General features: G+C 34.1%; 1 protein-coding gene across 6 annotated transcripts in view; it reads right to left on the bottom strand.

The window, feature by feature from the left end:
• Positions 1–15: 15 nt before the first annotated feature.
• Positions 16–26,946, bottom strand: part of LOC116337350 (dystroglycan) — a 62,630-nt gene continuing 35,699 nt past the window's right edge. The window contains exons 3-18 of one of the 6 annotated variants that reach the window (XM_031761795.1): positions 13,908–14,295; positions 12,640–13,035; positions 8,403–8,477; positions 8,121–8,258; positions 7,860–7,979; positions 7,496–7,635; positions 7,250–7,339; positions 6,853–6,952; positions 4,935–5,615; positions 3,997–4,320; positions 3,490–3,675; positions 3,109–3,425; positions 2,460–3,033; positions 1,589–2,378; positions 1,314–1,478; positions 16–1,234 (exon numbers count right to left, since the gene is read on the bottom strand). In XM_031761795.1, the coding sequence (XP_031617655.1) occupies positions 1,119–1,234; positions 1,314–1,478; positions 1,589–2,378; positions 2,460–3,033; positions 3,109–3,425; positions 3,490–3,675; positions 3,997–4,320; positions 4,935–5,615; positions 6,853–6,952; positions 7,250–7,339; positions 7,496–7,635; positions 7,860–7,979; positions 8,121–8,258; positions 8,403–8,477; positions 12,640–12,795 (3,972 nt within the window). In that variant the 5' untranslated portion in view covers positions 12,796–13,035; positions 13,908–14,295 and the 3' untranslated portion in view covers positions 16–1,118. Of the gene's footprint in view, positions 1,235–1,313; positions 1,479–1,588; positions 2,379–2,459; positions 3,034–3,108; positions 3,426–3,489; positions 3,676–3,996; positions 4,321–4,934; positions 5,616–6,852; positions 6,953–7,249; positions 7,340–7,495; positions 7,636–7,859; positions 7,980–8,120; positions 8,259–8,402; positions 8,478–12,639; positions 13,036–13,097; positions 13,225–13,245; positions 13,428–13,457; positions 13,477–13,907; positions 14,296–26,946 lie in introns of those variants that run through there. The other 5 variants (XM_031761799.1, XM_031761798.1, XM_031761796.1 and 2 more) reach the window with 5 other exon arrangements.

The raw sequence follows: 26,946 nt of genomic DNA, 5'->3' as shown, positions 1-26,946 counted from the left end.
TATGCAATTTCTACGTTTTTTTTTTTTTTGATTAGTATACAGGCAAAATAGCACATTTTATTCGAAATGTGTGCATGTGCTTTCTAAAAATGTCATCATTTATTTGTTAATCCTAGTGCTTTCGTTTTATCAAATCAAAATGAAGAAGAAGAGACAAAAATGACCAATTACAAACATAAGCACATTTATTTTAATTATTATTTAACAGAGTTTTTGTTTATTTTGATTTACCAATTCAATGATTAATTTTTTGCCTAAAATTTGTGATTTTTTGTTTGTTTGTTTTTTTTTGATAAATTTTTCCTTAATTAGCGATTTTAAATCAGTTAATTTTCTTTTTGTTTAGAATTTATTTCAGTGAAAAATTAAAATATACGTGTCGACGTACACATTTTTTTTTTTTTGTCAAATTTCGAAATAAATGCAAAATTTGATCGAAAAAAATGTTTGGTTGAAATCAAATTAAAATCTTCTTTCAATCTAATCTAGCGTTAACAATTGTTATGATTGTTATGTGTATGTTGTTGTTTTTTTTGTTTAGTTGCAATAAAATTCGATGGTTCACATGGTCTAAAAAGTGAAAAGACTTAATTTTTTCTATGATACTCATTCGTTATTTTATATGAGACGTTGATTTAATGAATTTGTTACACACACAAAAAAATACAATATTTCTTCAACTCGATATACAAATTGTATAACACTGGCCATTTAAAAATCATATTGGCGACAAAAAATTCTCCATTTTCACTCCTCTTTCCCTCTCCCTCTCTCTCTCTCTCTCTCTCTCTCTGTCTCTTTCTATTATTTGACATATTCACTGAATTATGTCAGTTCTTATTTGCTTAAGAGTTGCCGAAATTAGCTGCGCGCCGACTATTTCTCGCCTTTGACGAAACAATTCTCATTTAATATTTATTATCGATAATACGAAGATGTGTGAGCTGCATGTAAATGTGGTGGTCAATTATTGTATGCTCTTTGTTTTCTCTTGACAGTAGAGTAAGTATGTATATATATTGTGTCGATTAAACCCTAAATTTATTTATCTTATAAAAGTTAGTCCTGTGTGTGTGTTTTTTGTTGTTGTGAGTATTAAATGTAGAATGACGTTTTGTTTAAGGCGACACATATGGTGGCGGTTTTCTATATGATGGCGTCACTGGTGATTTTCCGCGCGATTCTCGGCCGCTCATTGCAACAGCTGGTGGCGGAATATAGTCTTCTAATTCTTCTGTTTATTTGAATTTTTTTTTAAGTACAAAAATATTAATAAATAAATAAAAATCTGCGGTGATTCATTGAAAGCTTACCATCTGGATTTGTGCTATTGTATGATGGAGGTAATAGTGGTGGTTTCTCATCTTTCAAAATGATTGGTGATTTATTCCCAATTTCTGGTTTTTCATCCAATTCATCTTGGAAAATAACTGGAATACCCTTTGATCGGAACGCCCTGCGCTCTTCTTCATCACCAGCTACCAAAATTCAAAAACAAGAAGAAAAAAAATCGTTACTCGTCGATCGACGACAAAAAATCAAATGAAGCAAAGCAAATGTGAGTTAGAATTGAAAAAGCCGATATTACCATACTTACCGAGCTCCATTTTGCCGGTCATTCGACGTCGATGTAAAACACAAGCAATGATACATGTTAAGAAGAGCATAGCAAATATTATAACAGCTGGAAGAACGAATGTAAGTAGATGATCGTCTTTGAAACTAAGTGGATCGGTGTCGTCGGGTTTGATTGGAATATTTGCGGTAAGAATTTTATTGGAATCGGTTGGAAGACATGGTCCGGTTGGTGCTAAATTTATTTTAACGAGATCAAATTCATTTCCGATTATGTCTTTGACACGCTGTCGAATCGAATTGTCTTTATGCACCAAAATATATTTTAACGTATCAATTTCCTCATTTGGACACACATTATGCGGCCGATGCAATGTGGTATTAAAAAATGTAACATGCGTTGCACCAGTTTGATGAATCTTTCGAATTGAACGAATTTGAATGTTCGAGGTAGTTGGATCGTTGTAAATTTGTGCAATGCGCTCGATGAAACGACGCTGTGCTGCCGAATTATTGAATTCATCGTATTGCATATTCAATGTAAATTCAAATGCCGTACTATATTCACGATGTGATGGTTGACTGACAACAACAACCAGAGCATCGGTTGCTTGTAATCCTTCACGATCTTCGGCTACCAAAACATATTCACGTTGGCCAGCATCGCCAAATTTCGGTACACCGAAAAATTCTTTATTCTTCGAATCGAATTGTAGCCAATATTTTGGATCCAATTCACTGCGTTCATAGGTTAGCAAGCTCAATTTTAAGTCGGTGCCATCTTCTGGATCGTAGAATGTATCCTAATATGAGAATAGATAATTCCAATTGGATTGTGAATGTGTGTGAAAATAAAATAAAATTGAATGTTCGATGGCACTTACCGACGGTACTTTGAATACAAGCAATTGATTTATGGTTGCATTGACACGATCGACTTGATTTCGTGCAATCGGTGGATAATTTTTCATAACATGTTGTGTTGGTTTTGGGGCGGTTGGTTTGACCGTTTCTGGTTTTGAGCATGTGCCAATTGTTTTACCTTCAATTGATTTAATTGACATTTGCGGTGATACAGCATTGTTCAATGCGTTCGGTGTTAATTTTTCAATGATTTCATTTAATTGTGTTTCTGGGCAAATATCTTTCGGCAATGATTCATTTGTATAGATGAATGTGGCAGCATTTGGATCTAGAATACCATACCGAATGTCACGAACTAAAACGCTTTGTGTATCACCCAAAATATCGACAATTCCTTTAATCAAACGCATTTCCCAATCAACATTGCTTGCAAATTCATTCAATAAATTGACAGCAATAATAATTTCGTGGTTTACGCTGCGATATGATTTGTGCTGTTGCACCGAAATATCCAGTGATTCAAATACACTCTCATTTGCACTGTCCGTGGCACGTAATTTAAATTGCCATTTGGATACAGCATCTTCAAGTGGCCTGTTAAACAAGAATCACCAACGACACACGCATTATTTTCATATTAGTTAGCAAATTATGAAAGTGAATACTTACAATCCATAAATGTTTCTTGTTTCAGCATTAAATTGAATCCATGATTTTGCTTCCAATGGTTTTTCATATTTGTCTAATAGTTCAAGTTTCAAATTTGTACCATCTTCAGTATCGTAGAATGTGTCCAATGGCACAATATGATTGAATGGCTTTCCAGCGGTGACAGCTAGTTTTGCTAATCGTGCTTTGATCACTGGTACATTGTTAACATTTTCGGGTTCAACATATGCTTCGGTCGTTGTAGTCGTTGCCAATGTGGTGGTCGATGACGTTGTAACTAATTGTGCTGTTGTCGTCGGTTCGGGTGTTGTTGTTTCCTGAGATTCAATTGGAATGTGTGCATGAAAAATGTGTGCATGAAAGATGAATTTGCCTGCTTACCGGTGACGTTGTATTTGTTGTTGGTGTTAATGGTACATTGCCTTGTTGCCCTTCTTGCTCATCATAATCATTATCATCATCGTAATCATCATCATCATCGTTTGATTCGGTGGTATCTACTTGATCTACACCAGCATTGCTTGGTTGTTGGACAGTCGATGGTGTTAATAAATTACCACCATTGTTCTGAAATTTTGGTGCATGCAAAGATAAAAAAAATTGGATTATTTCTCTGTTTTTTCTCACATTTTGTTGTTTTTTTCCCAATGTCTAAATAATAACGATTACTATTTACATGTGTACATAAATTATATAAAAATAATACATTCTCTTTTAATATCGAGAAAAAGAAGATTTTAAATTGAAAAAAAAGAGTGTGTCGATTAAATTATCCCCATCTTAAGGTAAAACTTGAGTAAACTTCAACAAAATTCTAAAAAAAAAACTGGTTGTATTTCTTTTGATTTTGTAAATGAAGAGAAAAAGACAGATTGTTGTTGTTATCACCTTTGCTGGTAATGTTACTTTTGGTGTTGTCAATTCAGTAGTGCGAAGTGTCGACTCGGTTTGGATCGATTCCGAACTAGAGATTGGCACATTGGTGATTGGCATGGCCGACTCAATTTTGTTCGTTATCGAAACGGGCAGATTTACCGATTGGGCAATGGTTGTCGACAACGTTGTTGATTGTGATTCAGTTGTTTCGATTGCATTTAGTTTCGGTGTCGTCAATGTGGATGGTGATTCTTGTGATGTGGTTGATGTTGATGTGAGCAATGGTGAAGTAGATGGTAATGATGGTGATGATGACTGTGTTACATCCAATGATGTCTATTTGATGTATTGTGTACATTATCCACATGAGTTAGTTAAATTGATATGTGCACATTTTGACAATTGTTTCGTTTGATTTTTGCATGAATTTTTATTTTGTGGAATATCGAAATTGGTTTGTGATGTGGTTTTTGTGTACGTGTACGGTAGGCGCAACAATTCAAAATATAAAGAAAAATACAAAATGGAAACATTGAAAGAGTTTTGGTTAGTAAAGCATGAATAAACATTGAATTTACATTAAATAAAATGATTTTTCATAATGATAAAAAGACATGTAAAAATGAACATAAATACAATGGTTAGAATCATTCACCATTTATTTGTTGGTTAATTGAATTGAAAAGACCCATCGCAAAAAGAAACACATGCAAAAAAAGCCATAAACCAAAATGTTTGTGCAAATAAGAAATCATGAACCCCCTTATTTATTTTTTTGAAAATCATTTGGTGCGACGGAATAAAGAGGAAATAATTTTGTGCTAAATTATGAAACGAAAGAAATTTTGAAACGAAAGAAATGAAATGAAATACGGAAATTGTGATGCTGATTGCTTTCGCATAAAATGAAAGATAGATAGGTGTTTTGGGATGGATTTTACGAGTCTTACCTTAGATGTATCTAAACTTATCGTAACATCATCGAATCCCTTATTATTATGATTATTATTATTATTGTTATTAATATTGCTATCGTCGAAATCGTTCGATGTGAAAATGCGTTCGTTTGCTTTGGCCAAAACCATTGAATCGGTCTTATGTTTGTCATTGTCAATGTCAATCGTGGCCAATTTTCCATTTTTATTCATATTATCTTCGATCACGTAATCGCTTTCCTGCGCCTCGGCCGGCCGTTCGTCGGCCGTTTGTTTTGGTTTTATGACAATGGCATCGTCTTCGGAGAATGTTTCGACAATTGGCTCAAAATCATTGTTTCCATTAAATGAATCCGTTAAAATGACCCTTTCCGTCGCTTCTTTACGTTCGTTTGCGATTTTTTCTAATTCTTTCAATTCTTTTACATTTTCATTGTTATTTTCAATGGTTTTTGTAATGACCGATTTCAATTGTGTAACCTCTTCTTGGATCGATGATTCTTCACTGGCAAGGGTATGCGTTTCGATTGGTTTGGCCATTGTGTGTTGTTGCTGTTTCTGTTCTTGTTGTTGTTGTTGCATCTCCAAATCGATGATGTTACGATCATTAGTCGATTTTATATTGGACTCTTCGGTCGAGTCAGAAGCGGTTAATTTTTCATTTTTTAACATTTCGTTGCGATCTTTTTTCGAAAGCTATAGCAATGATAATTTGATGAAAATATAACAGAAAGATTATAGTAGAAAAATGATGGATTTTATTTTTGCGCATAATTTTTTGTTTTGTTTGTTTGTCTTGTTCAAGTTTGTTTTATCCTTTCTATATTACAGTAAATCATCAGATAATAATACTGTATTTCTCATTTTGTTTCTGTGTGTGTGTGTGTGTGTGTTTGCGTCCAAGTCAGCGATGAAATTTATGACATATTCGCTTGCTTGGCATTTATATGCTGAAGCAAAATGTTATGAAAATTGTTTAGTAATGGGAAAAAGAGTGAACTTATGAAAGACATAACACTACCGGTATTAGATGGAGAATGAGAAGAAAATAGACAAAAAAATAAAAAAATAAAATTCACCAATATGACAATAATGCGAACGAATTATGGGATCTTAGTTAGAAAGCTGGGAAGATGTCTAATAGAGGGTAAGAATGTAATAGCAACGCATAATGACAGTTTATGTGTATGTTTGAGTGCGTATAAAATATCTATCAAGGGAATAAGAGACAGTAATGGACATTATCTGATCAATAGAATATCATATTTGGTTGCTACGTTGGGATAATTTGCATTTAAGGGGGTTTATTAAATGTGTTACATGTAATCATTATCATTGTATCAAAATGGCTACTTTGAAATAATAGTAAACCTCTGAACCATTTCTTAAAGCTGTAATTTATATTCATTAACCATATATCGTATGCAGATTTACTATAACTAATGTTGAATGTATATCTATTTCGATTGTTTTCAATTAAACAATAAGCACTGAACAATATAAATAAAAATGCATCAATCACATGTGAGTTTGGTTTTTTAATTTAACGAACAAAGAACTAAAAAAAAACGCCTCAAATCACTCAAAGTTGATTATACTTTCAATATTTGAACAAACGAAACGTTTGAAGAAAAATAGAAACCATTCGAGACGTGGAGTGTAAAACAAAAATCGGGGTTAATAGCTATCAATAAGGTCAATAAATCATATTCTAAATCTCATTCAAAAATTAAATTTCTAAACAACAAAAAATTCAAAATCGAGAGAATTTCTCATAACATCACCATCGTTTGATTGATTTTCGCCTCGGAATTTCTTTCAAATTTTTCTTTCCAATGCTAACTAACATTCCAAACCACGAAACAAAAAAAAAACAAACGGTTTTAAAAGTAAACCGCAACTAAAGTGATTACAGCAAACCGTCTATACATACCGTTTCGTCGCCGTGATGATGTCTATGTGGATGTTCATCGGTGTCATGTTCAATCACATCTTGTTCGATTTTTTTTGGTTCGACCGGTGCGTCGGTTGATCTATTGGAAAAAAATTGAAATGAGATTAAAATAAACAAAAATTGATTGAAAAAATATGGATCTAAATGTGTCGTAAACATTAAACAATTTTGACGAAAGAAAAAAAATCTTTCGATTTGCTGGGGTTTTTTGGCTCAAATTCACCTCCCCCCCCCCCCATAATCAATTTTGGTGGAATGAAAAACTTAGCTAGGGTCTTTGAGAGAAAAATGACTCCGGATTTCTTTGATTTTTTTATTTCCCTACTCCTTAAATTTCGATCGTGCACATGTTTGATATCATCCCCCAGAAACTTACTCATTATCGTCATCATAATAGTAATCTTCTTCATCGGCTTCCTCGTCGACTTCTTCTCCGGCGGCAGCGTCTCGTTTGCTTCGCGGCATTCTAAGTGAATTTAAATAAAACGATAATGAATAAATTTAATAAAATTTAAAAAATTAAAAATATCAATGAATCAATTCTCTACCCAATTCAATGGCATGTGGTATATTTTTTTTTGAACAAAATTCATTCATTTTGATTTTCATTTGGTTTACGTACCGATAATTTGGTTGTTTTTCCCAAATGCACCACCAATCGAAATTCAATCCCGACGTTTCGCTAATTAAATTCTCTTCCATTTGACGCGAAATACGTTTGGCAATTGTGTTACTATTTGTAAAGTAATCGCTGCAACCAATCTTTTTCACATTTCCAAAAGTAGTAGCAGCAAACATGCGAACACATACAGCAACCGTAGAAAACAGAGAAAGAGAAAAAAAAACCGAAATTGATGAGAAAAAAAACAACCCCGACAATATCAACAACGACCATGTTCAATTCAATTACATGAACGTTACATTGATGGTAATAATAATGGTTTGATTTTGGCACGCGATATATGTATATATATATATATACTCACCACAAATTCAAGTTTACCAAAACGTTTACGCTCTGACGGTACATGTTTGCCTTTTTCAATTGAATTCTTTTCCATTTCCGAGATGTCTCGTTGAATGATATTGCTTGTGACCATCAAATCCTAACGCGAACATAAAAAAGCACACAAACACACACCGTATAGAGGATATATTCATTTTATGTCGCTTCAATAATATTGATGCGAATAGAAAAGGATTTAAACCGAGCATAAAATGAATGCACATAAAACAAAATAACAAACCTTTGGAACGCCGAACAATTTCGACAATTTACTTAGTGCACGATCACGTTTGTTATCAATAATGTCATCCCAGCTATTTGTTCTCAGAATCAATGATAATATGACTTTCTTAGATGTATTCGGACATCCTAACAACTCCTATTTGATAAAAAAAAAAAAAAAAAAAAAAACAAGAAAATGAATTAAAATGTTGACGCAATCGTATATCATAAATTCACAAATTGTTTAATGCATTTTAAAGAAAATTATAGAGCAATTTCGTTTGATGTTCAATAATAATACCTTTTTGTAAGTAGCTAATTTCTGGGAGTGTCGTTGTGCATCGTCAGTGTATGTCATTGGTCCAGGGAGTTCAGCCTGAAATTATCAACAAACAAACACATCATAAATTATTCCGAAATGTTATGTGATATTTTGATGTAAGACAACGATGATGACGATGTTGGAGGCTATTGTTCATTTTCCTATCAGTATTACTCATCACTTAATGCATCAAACAAACGACAATGCTAATTAAGGCATTGTTATGCTTGAAAGGTTATATGTATGATGATCATATGTTCTCAATGGATCATGTTTCGTGGTCAATTAAAATTAATCGACAGCTTATTCTATTTGCGCTGCCATTTTTTTAAATATTCTATCGCTTCAGTCTTCTCGCCACATTTTCAATTTCTGTCGCACAACCATTTGCTTCATCAATGAACAGCACATTTTGAATGTTTGATATGTTTTTTTCTTTCATAAAACACGTTTTTCTATCCGACATATAGAACAGATGCCAAAATTTAAATTGCATTTGTAATGAGCAAGTTACCGTTTGGTCATTTAATGGTCGTTTTTTAATTCGAAATACCGAATAAATGTAGCGAATTGAGTTGAATTTGTCCCCCAAATGAACATGCATTCAACGCATTTCACTATCAATTCGTGTTTTTCCCTCATTTTAGCATTTGTTATTTTTGATATTGTATTATTTTGTTGTTGTTGTTTATGTGATCATATGCGCGTTCATTGCGCCTCGCTCTCACACATTTCCAATCGACAAAATATCGGGCATGAATGAGCAACAACAACAGAAATAAATGTTTTGTCTGTATACGTATCAATGACAAAATGCCCATTTCATTTGAACTTTCGTTCGAAAACAAAAGTCGTGTGATTTATTTTCATTTTATTAAGTTATTCTGTTGTAGTTCTTTCTTTTTCGCTTTTATCTGTGTTGCGTTTTGAGTGACAGTTCTGGAGTATTGACTGGAGAATAACGATTATGATTTCGGGTAATTTCTTAATTTAATATGCACATTAAAATAAGTTCAATCGTTATGGCAATCGCTAAAACATATAGATTTTCGAGTGGTTCTTCAAAATATGGAATGCAACACAAATGTACGCCTTTTAATTTATATGACTAATAAAAATACCATTTAAATTAAAATAACAGCCAAACAATGTGAATAAGAAATTCATTGCATCGCATTTTGGGAGTGTTGTGTGTGTGTCTTTTTTTTCGGGAATTATGCTTTGTATATGGGTTTTTCTTCGTGGATGGTTGCTTCTGGTTGTAAAAAGATTACCATTTTAAATTCAGATATTGAAAGATATAAAAACTGACACATATGAACGATAGCAAATTGTATGAGAACGAAATTGAGCCACGGAAAATCAGCTGCTTAAAGTGTCCATATGCATTTGATATTTTCTATTCATTATTTTTTTCGAATCGGAGAATTTGGTTGAATTGAATTTTAAGTTTGCATATAAACAAACATGGAAAAGAAGAAAATGAAAATATACAAAAGAACGAGAAAGTGAATCTATGCTAGAGCGAGTGAATGGCAAATGAATCGTGACAGCTGCTTTTGTTGCTGCCATTTGCTTATGCCACTGTGTGTTCAAAAAAAATTCCTGCAATAAAATGAATTTATTTGTTAAAAATCCACGTTTTATGGGCCAACACACACACACACACAAAATCTCTCTCTATTTCTTCCCTTTTGATCTCTCTCTGTCTTTCTCTCGCCCGTTTCGATAATTCTCCAAAGACCTCGATATTTTTGTATGCTCATTATACATGATTCGTTCTACAATTTACACGCTTCTTTAAAATGAACCCATACACTTTAATCGCATTTTTGTTGCTACTGCTGCTTGCAATAAAACAAAATGAACCCAATCTGCAATTGAATGTTTGTATTTTGGCGAAATGAAAATACGAAAAACAACGATCAAACACAAAATTCGCAATAGAGTTGCAAAGGATCATTAATTTGCCTTTATGAGTGTACAAATTCGTTGGATGAACAATTAAACACGAATCGCATATTTTAACTCTGAACATAACCAAAATGAATTGCTTGAGTGTGTACATTGTGGGCGTATAGTATGTGTGAAACGGAAAATGCTTTAATCACACAACACTTTTTGACAACGATGTGTGTGTGTGTGCTGTTTTTGTTATTGTTTCCGTAGCTGTACCCCATCACTCTTTTCTTCGAGCAATTCAACATTTTACAATATGCTAACATAAATTATTCATTTTAATACGCCGCATATGCGACACATATCAACACAAACTTTGATCGAGAACAAATAGAATGTGTGTGTGTGTGTGTGTTTAGAAATGCAATTTTCGGACTGTTTTATTACCATTGTGATGTCACTTGAAAAATGGAAGCAGAAGAAAAATTGGTGTACATGTATAAGTGTGCAACATCGTCAAACAAACGACCGATATTGTCAAACAATTTAACAGCATGCAAATGGATGAAACGTGTAGTTGTGCATTGTTAATGCTTGATGATTCCATTGATTGTTGAATGCTCACCATTCCATATGTTCAAATGAGCTCGTGCTCATTCTAACCATACTACGCACATTTACCAAATGGTCCTATGACCCGGCAATCAGCAGCGGTAGCTAAAGCAAAAGCAACACCAACAATAACAACAGACAGCGGCATGCATTCAACCATCAAAAATCTTGTATATTTTTCGGCACATGTCCAATATACATATAACACATATAATCCCATTATATTTGTGAAGTGTTTTATGAAATTCCAGTTTTTATTACAATTTTCATGCCTTTTCCTTCGTTTTTCAGTTTTGCCCATTTATATGTGCAATGCAATTCACATTCTGATCGGTCGCTTGCTTTTGCATTTCTCTTTCGTTCGCCAAATTGAACGTAATACGTATTCAGCTAAACATCAATATCGAACGCATTATTCCAACCCAGCAATTTCCACAAATGAAGTCATTTACATTTTATTCGTTCAATCAATTTCATTGATTTACCTCGTGAAATTGAAAGTGTTGGTGTATTTGGGTAATTGGCGACTATACAACTGTCGCATATACAAAATAAATTTGTTATTCTTATTGATGTTGCTCGGAATGCGACAGATTGCAAGAGTAAGGATCACATCCTTCTTTAAATTGCAACTCAATAATGCCAACGGCACTGCACCAATACCACCAATCATAATAATTACATTTTCATTCTGACAAACTGAATGAGCTACCGTCAATAAAATAAATAATAATGTTTTTACGAAACAATTTTCCAAAATGTTACGTGAAACCAATCATTCATCGACAATACAATCAGAGAATTTAAAACAATAAAAAAAAAACACTGGAAAATATACGACACCATTTGTTGGTCGTTATTTTGAATTTTGTGTGAAATAAGGTAAATGGAAGTGAATGAGAAACAGAAATGAAGAAATGCCGACAAAACACACTCACAGGAGTGACATAAAAGAAAGGAGCAAGAAAACGACAAAGCAAAACACACATTTAATTTGGGCTGGAAACCAAAATGATTACAGAACGAAAAAAGGAATCATGAAGCGCCCGATGCCGTAACATTGAATACACAATGCTAACGAGAAATAGACGCACAGGTGAGAAACGATAACCATTTATGAGTGAGAGAGAACCTTATGCGCACCCCGACAATGAAACAAATGAAATTTTATACAATTCAATTCAATGCTGCCGAGTCTCATCACTGTACACATACACATGTCTATCTTTTAATACATTCGAGATGGGAGATGTTTCGATTCGAAAATCAAATAAAACTATTTATAGTTCATCTGCTTTTTCATACACAGAATTTTAGCATCTGCCATTGCGTCAGTCAATATTAAATACGATCGGTCAGATTTTCTAGTTTTATCAGTTTGTTAGTTTTGTAATTGAATGAAAATTCTATTCAAAAATTCATACTGTCATACATAGAATGAATGCGAGGCATTTCAATTGTCGATTGAGCAAAGAATATAGTCATTTCTGTAAAGTCAAATGTACCGTAAACCATATCGACATCACGAAAATTGTGCCACTTTCAATGAATTTTTTGGTGTGTGGAATTTTTGAATCAAAAATCGAAACAAATTCTCGAAATTATTGCACAGAAATCAATTATAATCACAGATATTATAGTCGGGCATTTGAAAAAAAAAAAAAATTGAAAATTACAATAAAAATATGAGCATAATTTTGCTTACCTGCACATCAGCACGAGACACGATGCTCGAATCGATATTGTGTTGTTCAGCATTTATGGCGAAGACGATGGTTGTCAGCATAAGAATCACACTGACGACCCACTTACGGGCCATACCATATCGTCGTTGACAATTCGATGATTGCATTTCTTGCATATTTTTAGTGACACATACACTTTGCTATTACTTTTCGTTATCAACACAATTTGTTCGTTTCTATTTTAAGTTTTATTCGTTTGTTTATTTCGCTGTTTTCTACACTTATTCAGCAATATTTTTCACACTAGATTTATTTTTTAGTGGAAAATTCATTTCACGCTTGCATCACCGGGATGGAAGAAAAAGACGGAATCCAATCTAGAGGTGTCTGCTTGCTTCGGCCGTTTTATTTTTATTCTGAAATGGAATGAACCGCACTTTAGCGATTGTATATACTATATTTTTATCAATAAAATTACAACGATGAAAACAGATTCCACGGTTTGCGGTTTGTGGCATTTATTTTTTGTGATAATGTCACCACAAATGGCGTTTACTGTGTGCCGTGTTTTCTTTCTCTTTTATTGTTGTCAACAATTCAATTTCTTTCCACACTATAGATATCACTCTTTATTTTGCGGCTGGTTGACAGGCTGCCGGCAGCACACTTTGAATTCACCAAAACCAACAACGAATATCGCGTAAATGACTGTAGCACTCATTGAGTCATGTTGTGTACTTAAAATAAGGAGGCGCGAGCTCAAAATTCTTAGCTCCACAAAAATATGTTCGCTTCGTTATTGTTTTAATCAAACACTGAATGCATCGAAATAACTTACGCTTTCGCCGACTCAGTCATTCACCGCTCATCGACTCATACACACTTATACACTCTCTTACACACATACGCAGAGTGAGTGAAACATTTGAATGTGTATGGCACACGCGCCAAAATCCGCCGAGAACGAACGTCGTAAGAACAAAGTATATGCGCGTTGCGCGCAATTATATTTGAAAATGAAAAAGAACGAACGATTTAATTCAAACGCCACGATTATTCTTACGCTGAAAAGATGTGAAATTATGAAAGAAAATATTCCCTAATAAAATCGGATTTTCGAATAAATCTATTTGTTTGCGTTTGCTTGTGCTCAACTATCGAGTGAGAGAAGTCAAGTTTACTTTGGCAGTTGAAACAACGTTCGATCTCGATCTGACTCACTAAACAGAATGAACGTAAATGCTTTAAAATACCGAGGGTAAAGATTATAATGCTTTTCATTTATTACCGTGCTGTGTGTGTGTGTGTGCAAGTGTTAACCACTCGGATTGAGTTTGTGTTTCCACTCTCTTCCTCTCAATCTCTTGCTGGTTGACTTTGTTGGCTGGTTGGTTGGTTGCTTCGTTCCGAAAACAAAAACCAAAACAACTCGTTGTTGCGTACGTATTCAATGGAACTGTATTAATACGGTCGTTTCGATTGTGCTATTGATACGTTTTATTCGTTCTGCTCTCGCTTTGTTTATTTATTTTAGCCGTTTTCATTTCATACGGTCGGTCTGTCTGTCGGTAAACCGATTATTATTTTAAAAAAGTTATGATCGTGAATATATGATGGCCGTGTGCAGTTGGCTGATGCAAGTAAGATCATGTGCGCGTGCGCCCGTCAATATCAATCTGCAAGAGAAAGAAGAAAAAAAACAATTGAAATAGATGGTTAGCGGTTCGGTTAGAAATATTTAGTAGCAAAGTTCAGTTTGGGCAAAAACGCTATTCGATTTAAAATGAGATATTGAAACTATCAGTAGTGGCAAACGAAACAGCGACGACGGCAACACGTTCGAACAAACGAACTGAAAATGGGAAAGTGTGATATGACAACGCGATGAAAAAAGGAAAAAAAATTGTGTGAAAAGATAGAGAGTATGGATGAGGTCAAGGGTTTCATTGCATTATAAATACATTGATATATTAACCGTTTGTTTTTTTTTTTGCCTCATATTGTTGTCACATAAAACAGCCCAGTATGCGATCAGTTGGCCCAAGAATTCTTTACAACGGGATAATCGTATAGAACTCAACCATGATAACGCTGCATCTATTTATTGTCTTGAATTACTGTTTATTAGATAATGTTTGGTGATGACACAGTTTCTCTGGCTCTTCTTCGTCATAGGTTTTTCTTTGCATCGTCAACACGATCGTGCACCCAATTGATGTTATTATTTCTCCTCCCTTTAGGTCACTTGTATTGGACGGCATAGTTATTTTTTTTTTTCGTCTCAATATATCTCGTCAATCAGTTGCAACTGAGCTGTACTGGAAGAAAGAATGACAGCGATTAAACTCAATTGCCGTTTCGATGCAACGTGCGCAAATGAAATCTTCGCTTCTTCATTTGTGTGTATGCGATTTTTTTTGCAACATTTGCAAAATTCCATTGACATTAAAATCAATGACTTTTTGCTTTCATCATAAAAATTGAGATTAGAGAATTAAAAGAAAAACAGACACTCAATTGAACCGTATGCCAACAACATTTTCAATATCACAAAACTGAGGGTATTAAACCGATTAAAATTTATATTATTTGTGTTTAATTTGTTGCTTTCGTGAGAGATGCAAATATCGTATGTACGTTTGACAAATGCAGTTTGTACTGCGTCATTCATCGAGGTTCAGCTGTCGTATAAATTTGCTTCTGGTTTTTGTATTTACAGTTTCACTGAATGGTGTGGTTTATGATCTAAACTGTCTCCTTTATGTCGCCATCGTGTTTTTCAAAATGTTGTATGTATTTTAGGCGATTTATTTGCAATTATTAGTTGCATACAAAATGTACGAATATGCTGGTTCCAGATGATGCAAACGGCGTATTTTGTGTGAGACGAAAATCACTTTCACGGTTGCCAACATACAATGGCTCGAATGAAAATTGCTACAAATCGACTGCACCTACTAAGAGATTGGGTTTGCCTTTTGTGTATATGCATTCAGCAATGAATGAGTCATCGTCGGTACTGTTTTGTTGGTTTCGTTTGTTAAGAGAGAATGAAAATTAGCTTTTATTCAAATGTTTTTGTGGGCTGTTTGTTGTATACTCGAAGAGGAAGATTTGGCTTCCGGTTTCTTTGCGGTAATGTGAACTTTTATCAAAGTAAATTGTTTATAAAAAAAACGAATTGAAAATGAATACCGTGCACGACCGCAACATTGAAAACAAATCACATTTACAAATTCGTCTTTGGAGAATCACATGTTCCATCCATAATCTCTTGAATGTACATATCTATGAATAGAACGCATAATGATGGATCGTGTGGAGTTTCAATCGTGTGAGAATGCAACATTTGACACATCGAAACTCAATCAATAAAGCAATTCGAGGATTCTTCCGAGTGCCAATGCCACTTAACGAGCGTACACATAAACCAAACTGTTTCAAGTTTTTTTTCGCTTCTTTTTTCACTTCCTAAAACTGGCTGCCGATGACAATGAACGTTGAATGTATAGACATAGCATTACATGTTTTCTCCACAATTTCGATGAGCAGCTCCAAACGATTTTATTTGTTGGAAGTGTGAAAAGATTCAATTACAAAATTAGAATGTTTGGCGGAAATGCAGCAACAGGAAAAGCCAAACGAAAATAAGTCGGAGTCTGTCGCAAAGTGTAATTAGTCATGTTGCATGCATAGCAGGTTTTTAAGGTGCTGGACAAATACGAGTGTGTCTCTGTTTGTACGCTTGCGGTGCAGTCAAATGTAGTTAATATTGTTGGTAATCTGGCTAAACTTGTGTTTTTCGCTCGCAAATTTGTACCATTTGCCAAATTGATGATGGAGCAACAGCATGTATAAGTTTTTTTGTGTGTGTGTGTGGTAAATTTATCAGTTTGCATGCTACTGTCATTTTATCATGTTCGTTTTCATTTTCGGCAACACAAAATACACAATCAAACGGTGCAAAATAAATGAGTGTTGAACGTAACAACCATTTGAAATTGGAGACTATCACACACAGACAGCAACAGTAGCAGCAACAACAGCAACGGCGGCGACAGCAACGTAGAAAACATAATTTTAAAATTAAGCAGTTTAAGGCATGTTTCAACTGCAACAGTTACACGAGACATTTTCCGTACATTTTTGTAAGTGATTATGCAGCGAATGTGTGAGCGCAGCTCGCGCAAATCAAATGTGATTTTAATTCTTTCATGATACGGAATTGAAAATGAAGATTGAGTGCACGAGATTGTGTGTGTGTGTGTGCTTCAAGTGTTTTTAGTACAAAATTTGTACTCATTTATCATATGCAATCGTAGAATATATCGTTTCATGCATTTGATATTAGCATTCAATTCATTTCACTTTGTGCGTACACGATTTGTTATTTCAACTTTATATTCTTTTCTGATTTCATTTTCGCCGTTTACATCAACATTTATGCTTTTTTATTACCGAATAAAACGCACTATACAAATACTGCACGCGTTCACACTGAATGGGTGTGTGCGTGTGTGCGCTCGCGCCTTCCATCAGCATGGAAAACTCAAGAATGCGAGAGAAACGAACAAATTGTGTGACGAGGATCGAGAAGAAAGATAGACATAGTGACAGTGCTTACAAACGCACACACAATGCCATTCAATCGAGAAAATATGTCAAAAAAACAACAACATAAAATAGAAAAATGAAAACAAAACACACACTCATTTCGTCAAAATCACACACAAATCATATGCACTGTATGAATTGAATCCGGCGTTATTCAAAGGCGAGTTCAATAAACTGATTACTCTTTGACTTTTGAAATCCAGAAATTCCATAAATTTCGGAACAATTAAACAGCGGTTTAAATACATAAAATAACAAATTAACTGTATGCTCATGTGTGTGAGAGCCAGATCATCTTGTTGGATTTTTATTTCATTCTTCTCAGCTGACTGAAGTTATGATTGAAAGCGGATTCCGAGAAAAATTATGGTTCGACGATTTCAGGAAAGAAAGAAAAAAATCTTACAAAAAAAGTCGTAAGCGATACGCCTATTTGATGTTCTTTATTGGGTAAGTGTGTTTCAATTCATTTTAAAGAGAAGATTTTAAGCGCAATTCAATCATATTTCGATTTGTCCGTATCGTGAATGTGCAGCATTCATTTAAACTGTGTTGCCACTTTAAAGTGCAGCAATTACACATTAAACATTCATAACAAAAATATTCAAAAGATTTTTCATGGTGGCCATGAAATGGCACGCATTTCAGCACGATGCATGATCATACCATTTGTCAAATAAAATTCGAATGCAATCATATCGCCATTCGCCATGTGTGTACAGATTTTGATACAAAATGATGTATTATGCATCAAAGATTGTTCAGTGTATCGATATAACATTGCAGCTGACTTCAATGCACCAAACCATATCATCGAGCACTGAAATATGCAGCATTTCAATGTTATTGCACTCGGTTTGTGTTTATGCAGCGTAAGAAATTCAATTAATATTCCTGCGATGTGTGCACAACACACAACATGGAACGCACTATATTTTTAAATATTTTCGTCGGTTCAAAGCAGCACAATGCTCGCACCGAACGAGCGATTACAAGCACAGTACAAGTATACATGGCAAGAACATTTCCGAATTATGAACACTCGCATACAGAAGCGCGATCGAATCTTTTGCACCATTCATATTTATATTCAATTTTCAATTGTTTTCGGGTTTTTTTTTTCATAATTTTCCATCAATTTTCTAATTTTAATCATGAGAAAATATCCATGATGCTGATGTATGCTATGCATTCATCATTCTTTACGTTCAATTATTTTTACGTTTCGTGTGTGATTCTCTTTCAGTCAATGTAGAGGAATTGGCTTGATTTGAAAAGTTCGAATTGTTTTTCTATGGTTCTGGATCATTGGAGATTGCGTGAATTGGTGCATCCCACATCATTTTCAACATTGAGCATGAATCTGAAAAATTGCTTTTCCTGCTTTTGAACCACACATCCAGATATTTGACAGCTCCAAACAAAAACAGAACAATCGACAGTGATGCTGTGAAAATGAAAATGATTTTCGAGAAATTGATAAATTTTCGACCTCTCTCTCTCTCTTTCCCCCTATGTATACACATCATTTTTCTTGAAATGTTTTCTTTAGAATGAAATTGTGCATGTACTCACTGTCACTTTATGTGAAATTATTTGTTTTCCATTTATGCCATGTAATCACCAAATAAGAATCTTTTCGAGTGTCAAATTTCAATAAGTAGCCACCGAGAATATACTCGATGCAATGCATAACAGGCTACATAAGACTCACACACAAAGAGAGAAAACATTTCGTTGAAAGTAAATCCGACAATTTGATTGAAATTATCAAGTGTCTGAAATCGCATAAAGAATGTCTTCTTTCGTCGCTTCTGTGATTTTTCAGCAGCTGAAAAAAAATGCTCTTTTCCAAACAAGCTCACTCTTGTTTCTTTCAAATTCAAACACATACACATCATGAGGATGTGTGAAAAAAAGGCAAAGCAACTCACGGAAAATACCCCAACTTATCTGAATAAGAATCTTTTATGGCGAATAAAAAAAAAAATAAAGTATTCGATATCAAGTATTCAGTGCAGTTGACATTTAAAAATAGCCATTTCACACTTTCGAATAGTTCAAGTTGTTTAGCAGTTTTGCGTTTGCTATACTCGGTTGCAAATGTAACGACGATCTTTACGACATCTTCTTTTATTTTGTGTTCCTCTTGTAATCATTTCAACACACAAACTAATGGTGGGCCGCTACTTTTGTGAATGCCAAAAATAGTTTCGAATTTTCTGTACTCCTCTCTCTCTCTCTCACTCCCTCTCGTTCTCGTGCATTTATGCAGCATTCGTTTTCCACCTTGATAGCATAATATTATATTGATTTTCTTAATGGGTGAAGGTACATCCATGCAGATAGTTTTGTAATCGAAAATTTATGCGAACAAGCGGAAAATCACTGAAGAAAAGAATTTCCAAACTTTGACAGCGCACGTTTGAAACATCATTTTGCGATCTCTCTCTCTCTCTCTCTCTCTGAGTTAACGAGATCGAGAAAAAATTTAGAAAAACGGTATTATTCACACCCGGCAGCCAGACACGTTTGCAAACGTCTTCGACTTCCTTTTTTACATACGAAATTGAAAATGTATACGGCGACTTTTTGATATTGTAAAATCTCTTTTGTACAATTTTAAGTTACAAACAATATGCAAGGAACGCGTTAGCTGCCACATCGTTGTGGTCATGTATTTGTTAAGCTGCGAATCATTTAGCATTCCTAAATTTAAGCAATAACATAAATTTTCTTGCACACTCCATAACTTTCGCTCTTTGGCGAGCATTCGAACCGAGAGGAGAAAGAAGAGAAAAGCAAACATAAAGAACATAAACACTGTTTCAAAAGTGAGTTCACGTCAACGCTCCTAATTTAGGAGTTATTGCTTCATATTGTGAAAATGGCAAAACGGAAAACTGAACAAAAATCCAACAAAGAAGAAACATGAAACGGAATGAACTTAATAAATTACTGTATTTTCATTTTTTTAAGTATTTGCCTCTCACTTTAGCTCTCGTGGTTTGTTTGCTCTCTGACTCACATTTATTTTCTTATGCAATTTATAAAATGGTTGTCTAGCAAATGAATACTCTTCGCATATGCACTATTTCAAAAGACTGTTTAATTCGAATTAAACAAAGAAGCGCTTAGAACTATATCACGTCAGCGTTTAAAAATCGCCCAATTGGAGTGAATGTTAATGTGAGTGAGACAGAGGCGCAGACAGAAAAAATGAGAAGAAAATGAAACAAATAAAGTGCAAAGGGAATGAGAACATAAAACCAAAATTAAGTGTCGAATATTGGTTTGTTTAATTGTTATTGCACAAATTGACCGCCCAACGATCGTAAAGATGCAAGTGGCTACAAATAAAAGGCACAAAAATAAAACCAAAAACAAAAAAAAATTCGGCACCAAATGAGAGAAAGAGACGATGAAAACTAAAAAAGATCGTTACCAACTTGGAGATAAAACAATTTTTAAACCATTATAAGTTTTAAACGAATTGACGACAAATGCTATGTCATGGGAGCATTTAACACTTAGCCCCATGGTAACGAAATAAAGAAATAAATGTCGCTTGACAAAAGTTTTGTGAGCACACACCGACAAAACTTCATACTCACAATAAACAACAGTGAATTGCAAAATTTTTGGATGAGAACAAGATGTGTGTGTGTGTGTGTGTGTGTATGTCATGAAAATTCTTTTGTATCTTTCGTCCTTGTCGTCTTTTTTCGATATTACAACTTATTTAACTTCATTAAATTGATTTCATATTTGCTTGTTTTTATCAACTATTTTCCTGAAAATAAAATCGAAATATCCACAACAATGTGCAAATGCTCGTCACACACTCTACGCCAAAACTTTCGATTGAAATCGAATTGACAAGATTGTTCCAAATCTCGGGTTGACGAACGAAATAAAGAGAAATACACATAAATTATCTCGTTAGTTTGTTCCACATTGAAAGACAATCTGCTCTACAATGATATCGCATTAAGTGAAATCGAATGCTAGCACAACGGAACATATATATAAAAAAAATCGAGTGTGAACAAAATACAGAGAAAAAACATGGCACATAAAAATGATCAAGATGGTACAAAAGATATTGCGTAACACCCGAGGAAATCACAACCACACACGTTTATATCGGGAGGAAATACCGAAACGACATCGAAGAAGAAAATATAAAGATTCGGGCTGGGAAAGGCAAAAGAGAGTAATGGGGAAGCACCTATTTGTGTTGTCTACTCTCAGGCATTATTTATATCGACTTTCTCTTGCCGTCTTCTCTCCGTGTGTATTTTTTTTTCGGGTGTAATAAATAGAAATTGACATTTCAATTGAAATGAAAATCTTCCGGCCTAGAAAATTACTTCACATACAAATGCCAATAAATTGTCATAAGTGCAAATTGGCTGTGTTGTTTTTTGCGCATCGTTTTCATCTGGTCTTATTTTTGTACCTCTGGGGTGTTATTAGAGCAGTTCTTCAACTGTTTGCATTTTTTTCGATTCAGTCCCTTAACCAAATGTTTGTTTGTTGTCGTTTAACGGTTATTTATGCAATCGATAAGGGTAACTGAGATTCATGCGATCTACAAACAAAACAATACAAATGACTGTTTCAACGCCTTTTAATTATTTATGGGCATCGATTTTATGTTCCATTTAATGACATTTTATGCTTTCCCATTGTGCTTCCAAATCGAATATAAATTATCTCAAAATATTGTTTAGATATCTTTCAAAAACGAAGTTCTTTTAATGCTCTTTTTTTCTCTTTGTTATTATTTAAATAAAAACCAAACAACAACAAACTCAAACAGCTTTCCAAACTCTTTTTTTTTTATTAATTCCATGCTCTCTCTTTCTCTCCCCCTCTCGCTCACTGTGTGGTTAGATTTTTAAATAAAAAAAAAACGTTTATTGTCGAGCGTTGTTTATTACATTTTATTCAAAAACCCCTCTAACCAATTTCGACTAGATTTTATAACTTTTTGAATATCTCAATTTTCTCTTGGCTTGAAACAATATATGACAATATTGACGATGAAAAAAAAAACACACCACCCACCCAACATTAAACAACAAAAAAATCATGTTGGTTTCTTTGGAAAAGTAATAAAAGATAAATTCATAAAATATGCGTCGCAATTGCTGTTGGTTGAGTTCAACGGAGACGGTATTCGAAACTTCGAACAATTCATTCTCATTTCCATGGAAAATTATGAAAACAATTCTCGGTAATTTACTCAGATTGTTTATATCACACAAAATGGTTGAACCAATTTTTGCTATTTTTACGTGTTTATGTCTCTGAACATGGTTCGCCATATACAATATATATGTATATTTTGAAACGGACCAAGGTCGATTCCAAGATTTATTTTTAGGAAAATAGGTTCATTTTTCGCCGACAAACAACCAAAAACATCACATTTATTTCCTAAATGGCCACCTCTATTTTGAGCTAATGAATATGATTTTGAATTAATACAAATAAATCTTTTCATTCCACATTTTCATGCGCACTCTCTCTCTCTCTTTCTCTATTCAAAATGTGAGGATTTCCGTCAATATATTAAGTTTGCATGGATATAGATTGAGTATTTATGGTTGTGATAGGTCAATGTGTTTATGAATCTGGACTGCGCCAGTGGGCACCTCAAGATAACACCAAATTGAAAATCATGTTTGGCGATCTACTTGATTAAATTAGTTTGGATATTTTCGTAGAGAGATACCGCAAATAAGTACATTTAGGGCAAATCACGATATTTCTTTTGAAAATGTCCGATGTTGGCGGAACAAGCATATAAAAAACACAAGTGCATTTTATTTTTAAAAAAATGAATTGATTAGAACATTTTTTTCATCTTTTTTGCTTTGAAGTTGTGCCGTGCGAGCATATCTCATTCAATTTCCGAATGCCGATACAGTATAATAAGATAATTACATTTAATTCAGTCCAAACCGTCTGTAGAAAATAAATTAATTAGAATTGGTAGATAAGATGAATCAAATAAGTTCATCTGTCAATGCAAAAAAAAGGAGAAAAAAACGAACCATTCATTTCAAAGAACATAAATGCGACGATTACTTTCAGCGTTATATTTTTCTCGCTTTCTCATCATTTTGTTTGAAATTTAATGAGAAATCGTTCTAGCATGACCGACGAAAAAAAAGCGAGAAGCAACAACATCTTCATTAAGTCAAAAGCTGCATTGACAAAAATGCCATGGTTGTACTGCAATAACAATGAAACTGAGTTCTCTTTGATGTGTCCATCATGATGAGCCAAACAAACAGCAGAAGAAGAAAAAACTAAGAAAACAAATAGAATTGTGGCATAGATCAAGTGTAAATAGCATGGATTGGATTGCTGCTATTGAAACTGTATTTCCATTAAACAACATTTAATTGTCGCTGGCAGCAATCGAAAGGCGCAGCGGGTATCAGCTGGCATTTATGCTAAGTATATCTCCCGATTTTCTTCGTCATCATCTTCTTCTTCTTTTCCTTAATTTTGATATTTGAACATGTAATTAATCGGGTGATTCTTTTTTTTCGATGCCTGTGAGCCGATTTCGGTCGAAGCGAAACTCATTAATAATGCCAATGTGTTGAGTTAATTCGTCATTCATGAAACTTATTTTTCACGCTCACGCCTGATGCTTTATCACTTTGTCGCAACGTACTCAATTTACACGTGAATTGAAATGAAGAGATTATTCAAAAAAAAAAACCAACGAACGAACGAAACAAAAGAACTGGAATGTTTGTTTTAATTTGATACCCTGCTCGTATTATGTTTTAGGTAATGTGTGTATGCTTTTTTTTTTTTTCTTTCGTCTTATTCACCGAGGAAAATCGAAAGTTTTCAATGTTGAGTGAACAAGAATTGTCTTGTGGTTGGTTGCTTGTGGTGCAGACTAAAGTGTTTTATATAATCCTGTTCGATCTAGAAAAGTGAATTGATGATTATAATGGGTGCGTGAGATCGTGAGACATATTTCGTAAGTAAATCGATGTCCAAGTGAGATATTCTTAAGCCACAGAAACCAATTATCAATTTTTATTTTAAAATTGACGTAGGTTCAAATGGTCATCATTCTTTCTCTTCTACTGTGCGTGTGTCGTATTTTCGTGTATCAACGGTTCACCTCAATGTAAGACACTTTGAAAGAGATTGATGTTTTGTATATGCATTATTTTTTGTTTGTGTTCATAAATTGACACAGAGTCGATCCCATGTTTCATGCAATAAATGCAATTCCATTGGATTTTTTTTTTCGATCGAGGATTTCGTGTTGATGCATTCTTAAAAATGCATATCAAATGCGTTGCATCTAGAAAGATAAGCCGATTTGTTGCAGTCAACGACCCCTTCTGGAGACTGTCATTCAATTCAACCAATCCAACGATAAATTCGACAACTATTTTCCTTTTGAATTTCAATTGAAATTCAAATACGATGCGACTCAAATTGAATTAATAATAATGTGCGAAAAAGACATGTTTCACAAGAAATGCAAGAATATTTGAATTTCCGTTCCAAAAAAAATAATACAACAACATAAAGACGTGTTCGGCATTGTCATATCTAAATAATAAATTCATTTAATTTATTTGTTTTGATGGAGCCGCAAAGCAAATCGACGATTTTATTCAAATATGTCATAATTATCATGTTTTTCCATTTCGAATTTTAGTTGACGCCTACGTAAGACACGGAAAACTTCATTTTATTTGTTCCAAATTTTGTTGTTTAAATCACACACACACACACACACACATCGAATGAACAAACATAAAAAAATCGTAAATATAAAATTTAATCTCGATGCCGAAGAAGCAAACGGAAAAATTAAGCATTCTAAATCCATTGTATTTGTAATACGTTGCACGTCGATGTGACGAGCTAACATTAAATTCATCTTTTCATATTGCATATAATAACTTTTGTCATACTTTCTCTCTTTCTCGCTCTCCTTAAATGCTGCTGGCAGATTCAAATCAAATCGAAAACAGAGAAAATACATAATTCAAACGTTAATTCATTCAATATTCCGTCGTTGCGTTATTCGTATATTAAGACCTATCTCTCTGTGACATTGTAGTTCAGTTTATTTGGTTGTTCTCTTTGGCTTTCTTGAGAAGATCACACGTTTCGATGGAATTTTATTACCTAATCCAATTTATCTGTAAATGTTGGATATTATTGTTCTACATTCGACGATGACGACGACGACGACGACAGCACAATGCAATTGACTGTATGTAAGTTTGTTGATGAAGTGCATTCAGCGGGTCATGATTGCTATTAAGTGCACAGCTAAATGGATAAATTGTGTGGATGTGTGAATATTTTGAAAGAAATGGCAACGAAAAGTGAATTATGCTTCCGTTGCTGCACGATTGTTTGTCTTTCATTTCATCGTGATTTTCTCAATGGCACAATTCACTCGAATCTCATTTTACGATGGACACTGAATTATGATGACTGTGTCGTTTTTCTTTTAATTCAGTGCCAATACCATTCTCATTAGATGCCACAATTGAGTTGTATATTAAAGAGACTGCATTTCAAACGTATGCATTTCCTTTTGCGATCACATTAAACCGGACAAATTGCATAAATCACACAAGGTTGTGCTCCAAATCGTATGTGTTTTTGTGCGTGCTCTAATCAAATTAGACATTTTATTACATCTACGCTATCATTTTGGAAAATTATGATTTTATTTGATTTTCGAATCATATGCACATGTGCATGCAGACATATAACGTTGCTGCTGTCGCCGTCGCTAATCTCTCTTGCATGTTTGCCGACGTTTTTCTCTTGAATTTCGAATGGTTTTCAAGAGTTTTGGGAGAAGTTTAAAAAAAAAAACCATTATGGGCGAGAAAGCAGAGAATTTTATGAATAATCGTGCGCACACACACTCATCAGAAAAAAAAGCCATATCAGTTATATAAAAGCCACTCGGAGATAATTATGCCTGACTGAATCATAGATTAATATTAATGGAACCCGCATGCTATAAAAAGTCAAATTCTCAATCAAAATGTTTCAATCACTACTGGTCCCCATTCAAAGTGAGTGCAGCAATAGCAACAGCAACAGCAGCGCTATATGACATTCCGGGAATAAAAAAAATTCATCGAACGTTGTGTTGAAATGGAACGCGAACACAATATGACGAGATGAAGTTTTAAACAAACAAGAAAAAAGAGGAGGAAGAAAAAACTGAATGGCGCACCAACACAAACCAATTTTCAACTAGGAGTGCACCAAAGCAGAACAAAGGAATAGTTTTATGATTTCTTCAACAAATTTAATCAAGTTGAAAAGTAAAATGAAATTTTCATACAGCCAAAAATCTTGATTTCAAAAGAAGATTTCCACTGAATGTTTATCTCATCATATTTTCTCTCTCTCATTATTCTGTCTCTCTGTTGACTCCTCTTTTTTTTCTCTCGTTTCACTTCGACAACTGCAATCTTTCTTTGGCGTAACAACGGTATAACCTTTTTCCCTCGAATCCTAACGAGAACGAAATACAACCAGATGACAACATACAGCGCCATTTGACGCTCTTTTTGCTTTCATCATTATGACTCGTAACTTACGATGCTGAGTGAACATACACACACACACACACACACACACACACACACACACACACACACACACACACACACACACACACA

This window comes from Contarinia nasturtii, unplaced genomic scaffold, assembly GCF_009176525.2.
Source record: "Contarinia nasturtii isolate CC-2019 unplaced genomic scaffold, AAFC_CNas_1.1 Cnas_scaffold_285, whole genome shotgun sequence".
Lineage (NCBI taxonomy): Eukaryota > Metazoa > Arthropoda > Insecta > Diptera > Cecidomyiidae > Contarinia > Contarinia nasturtii.
Note: the sequence above shows the minus strand (reverse complement) of the source record. Positions and strands in the feature narration are given on the sequence as shown.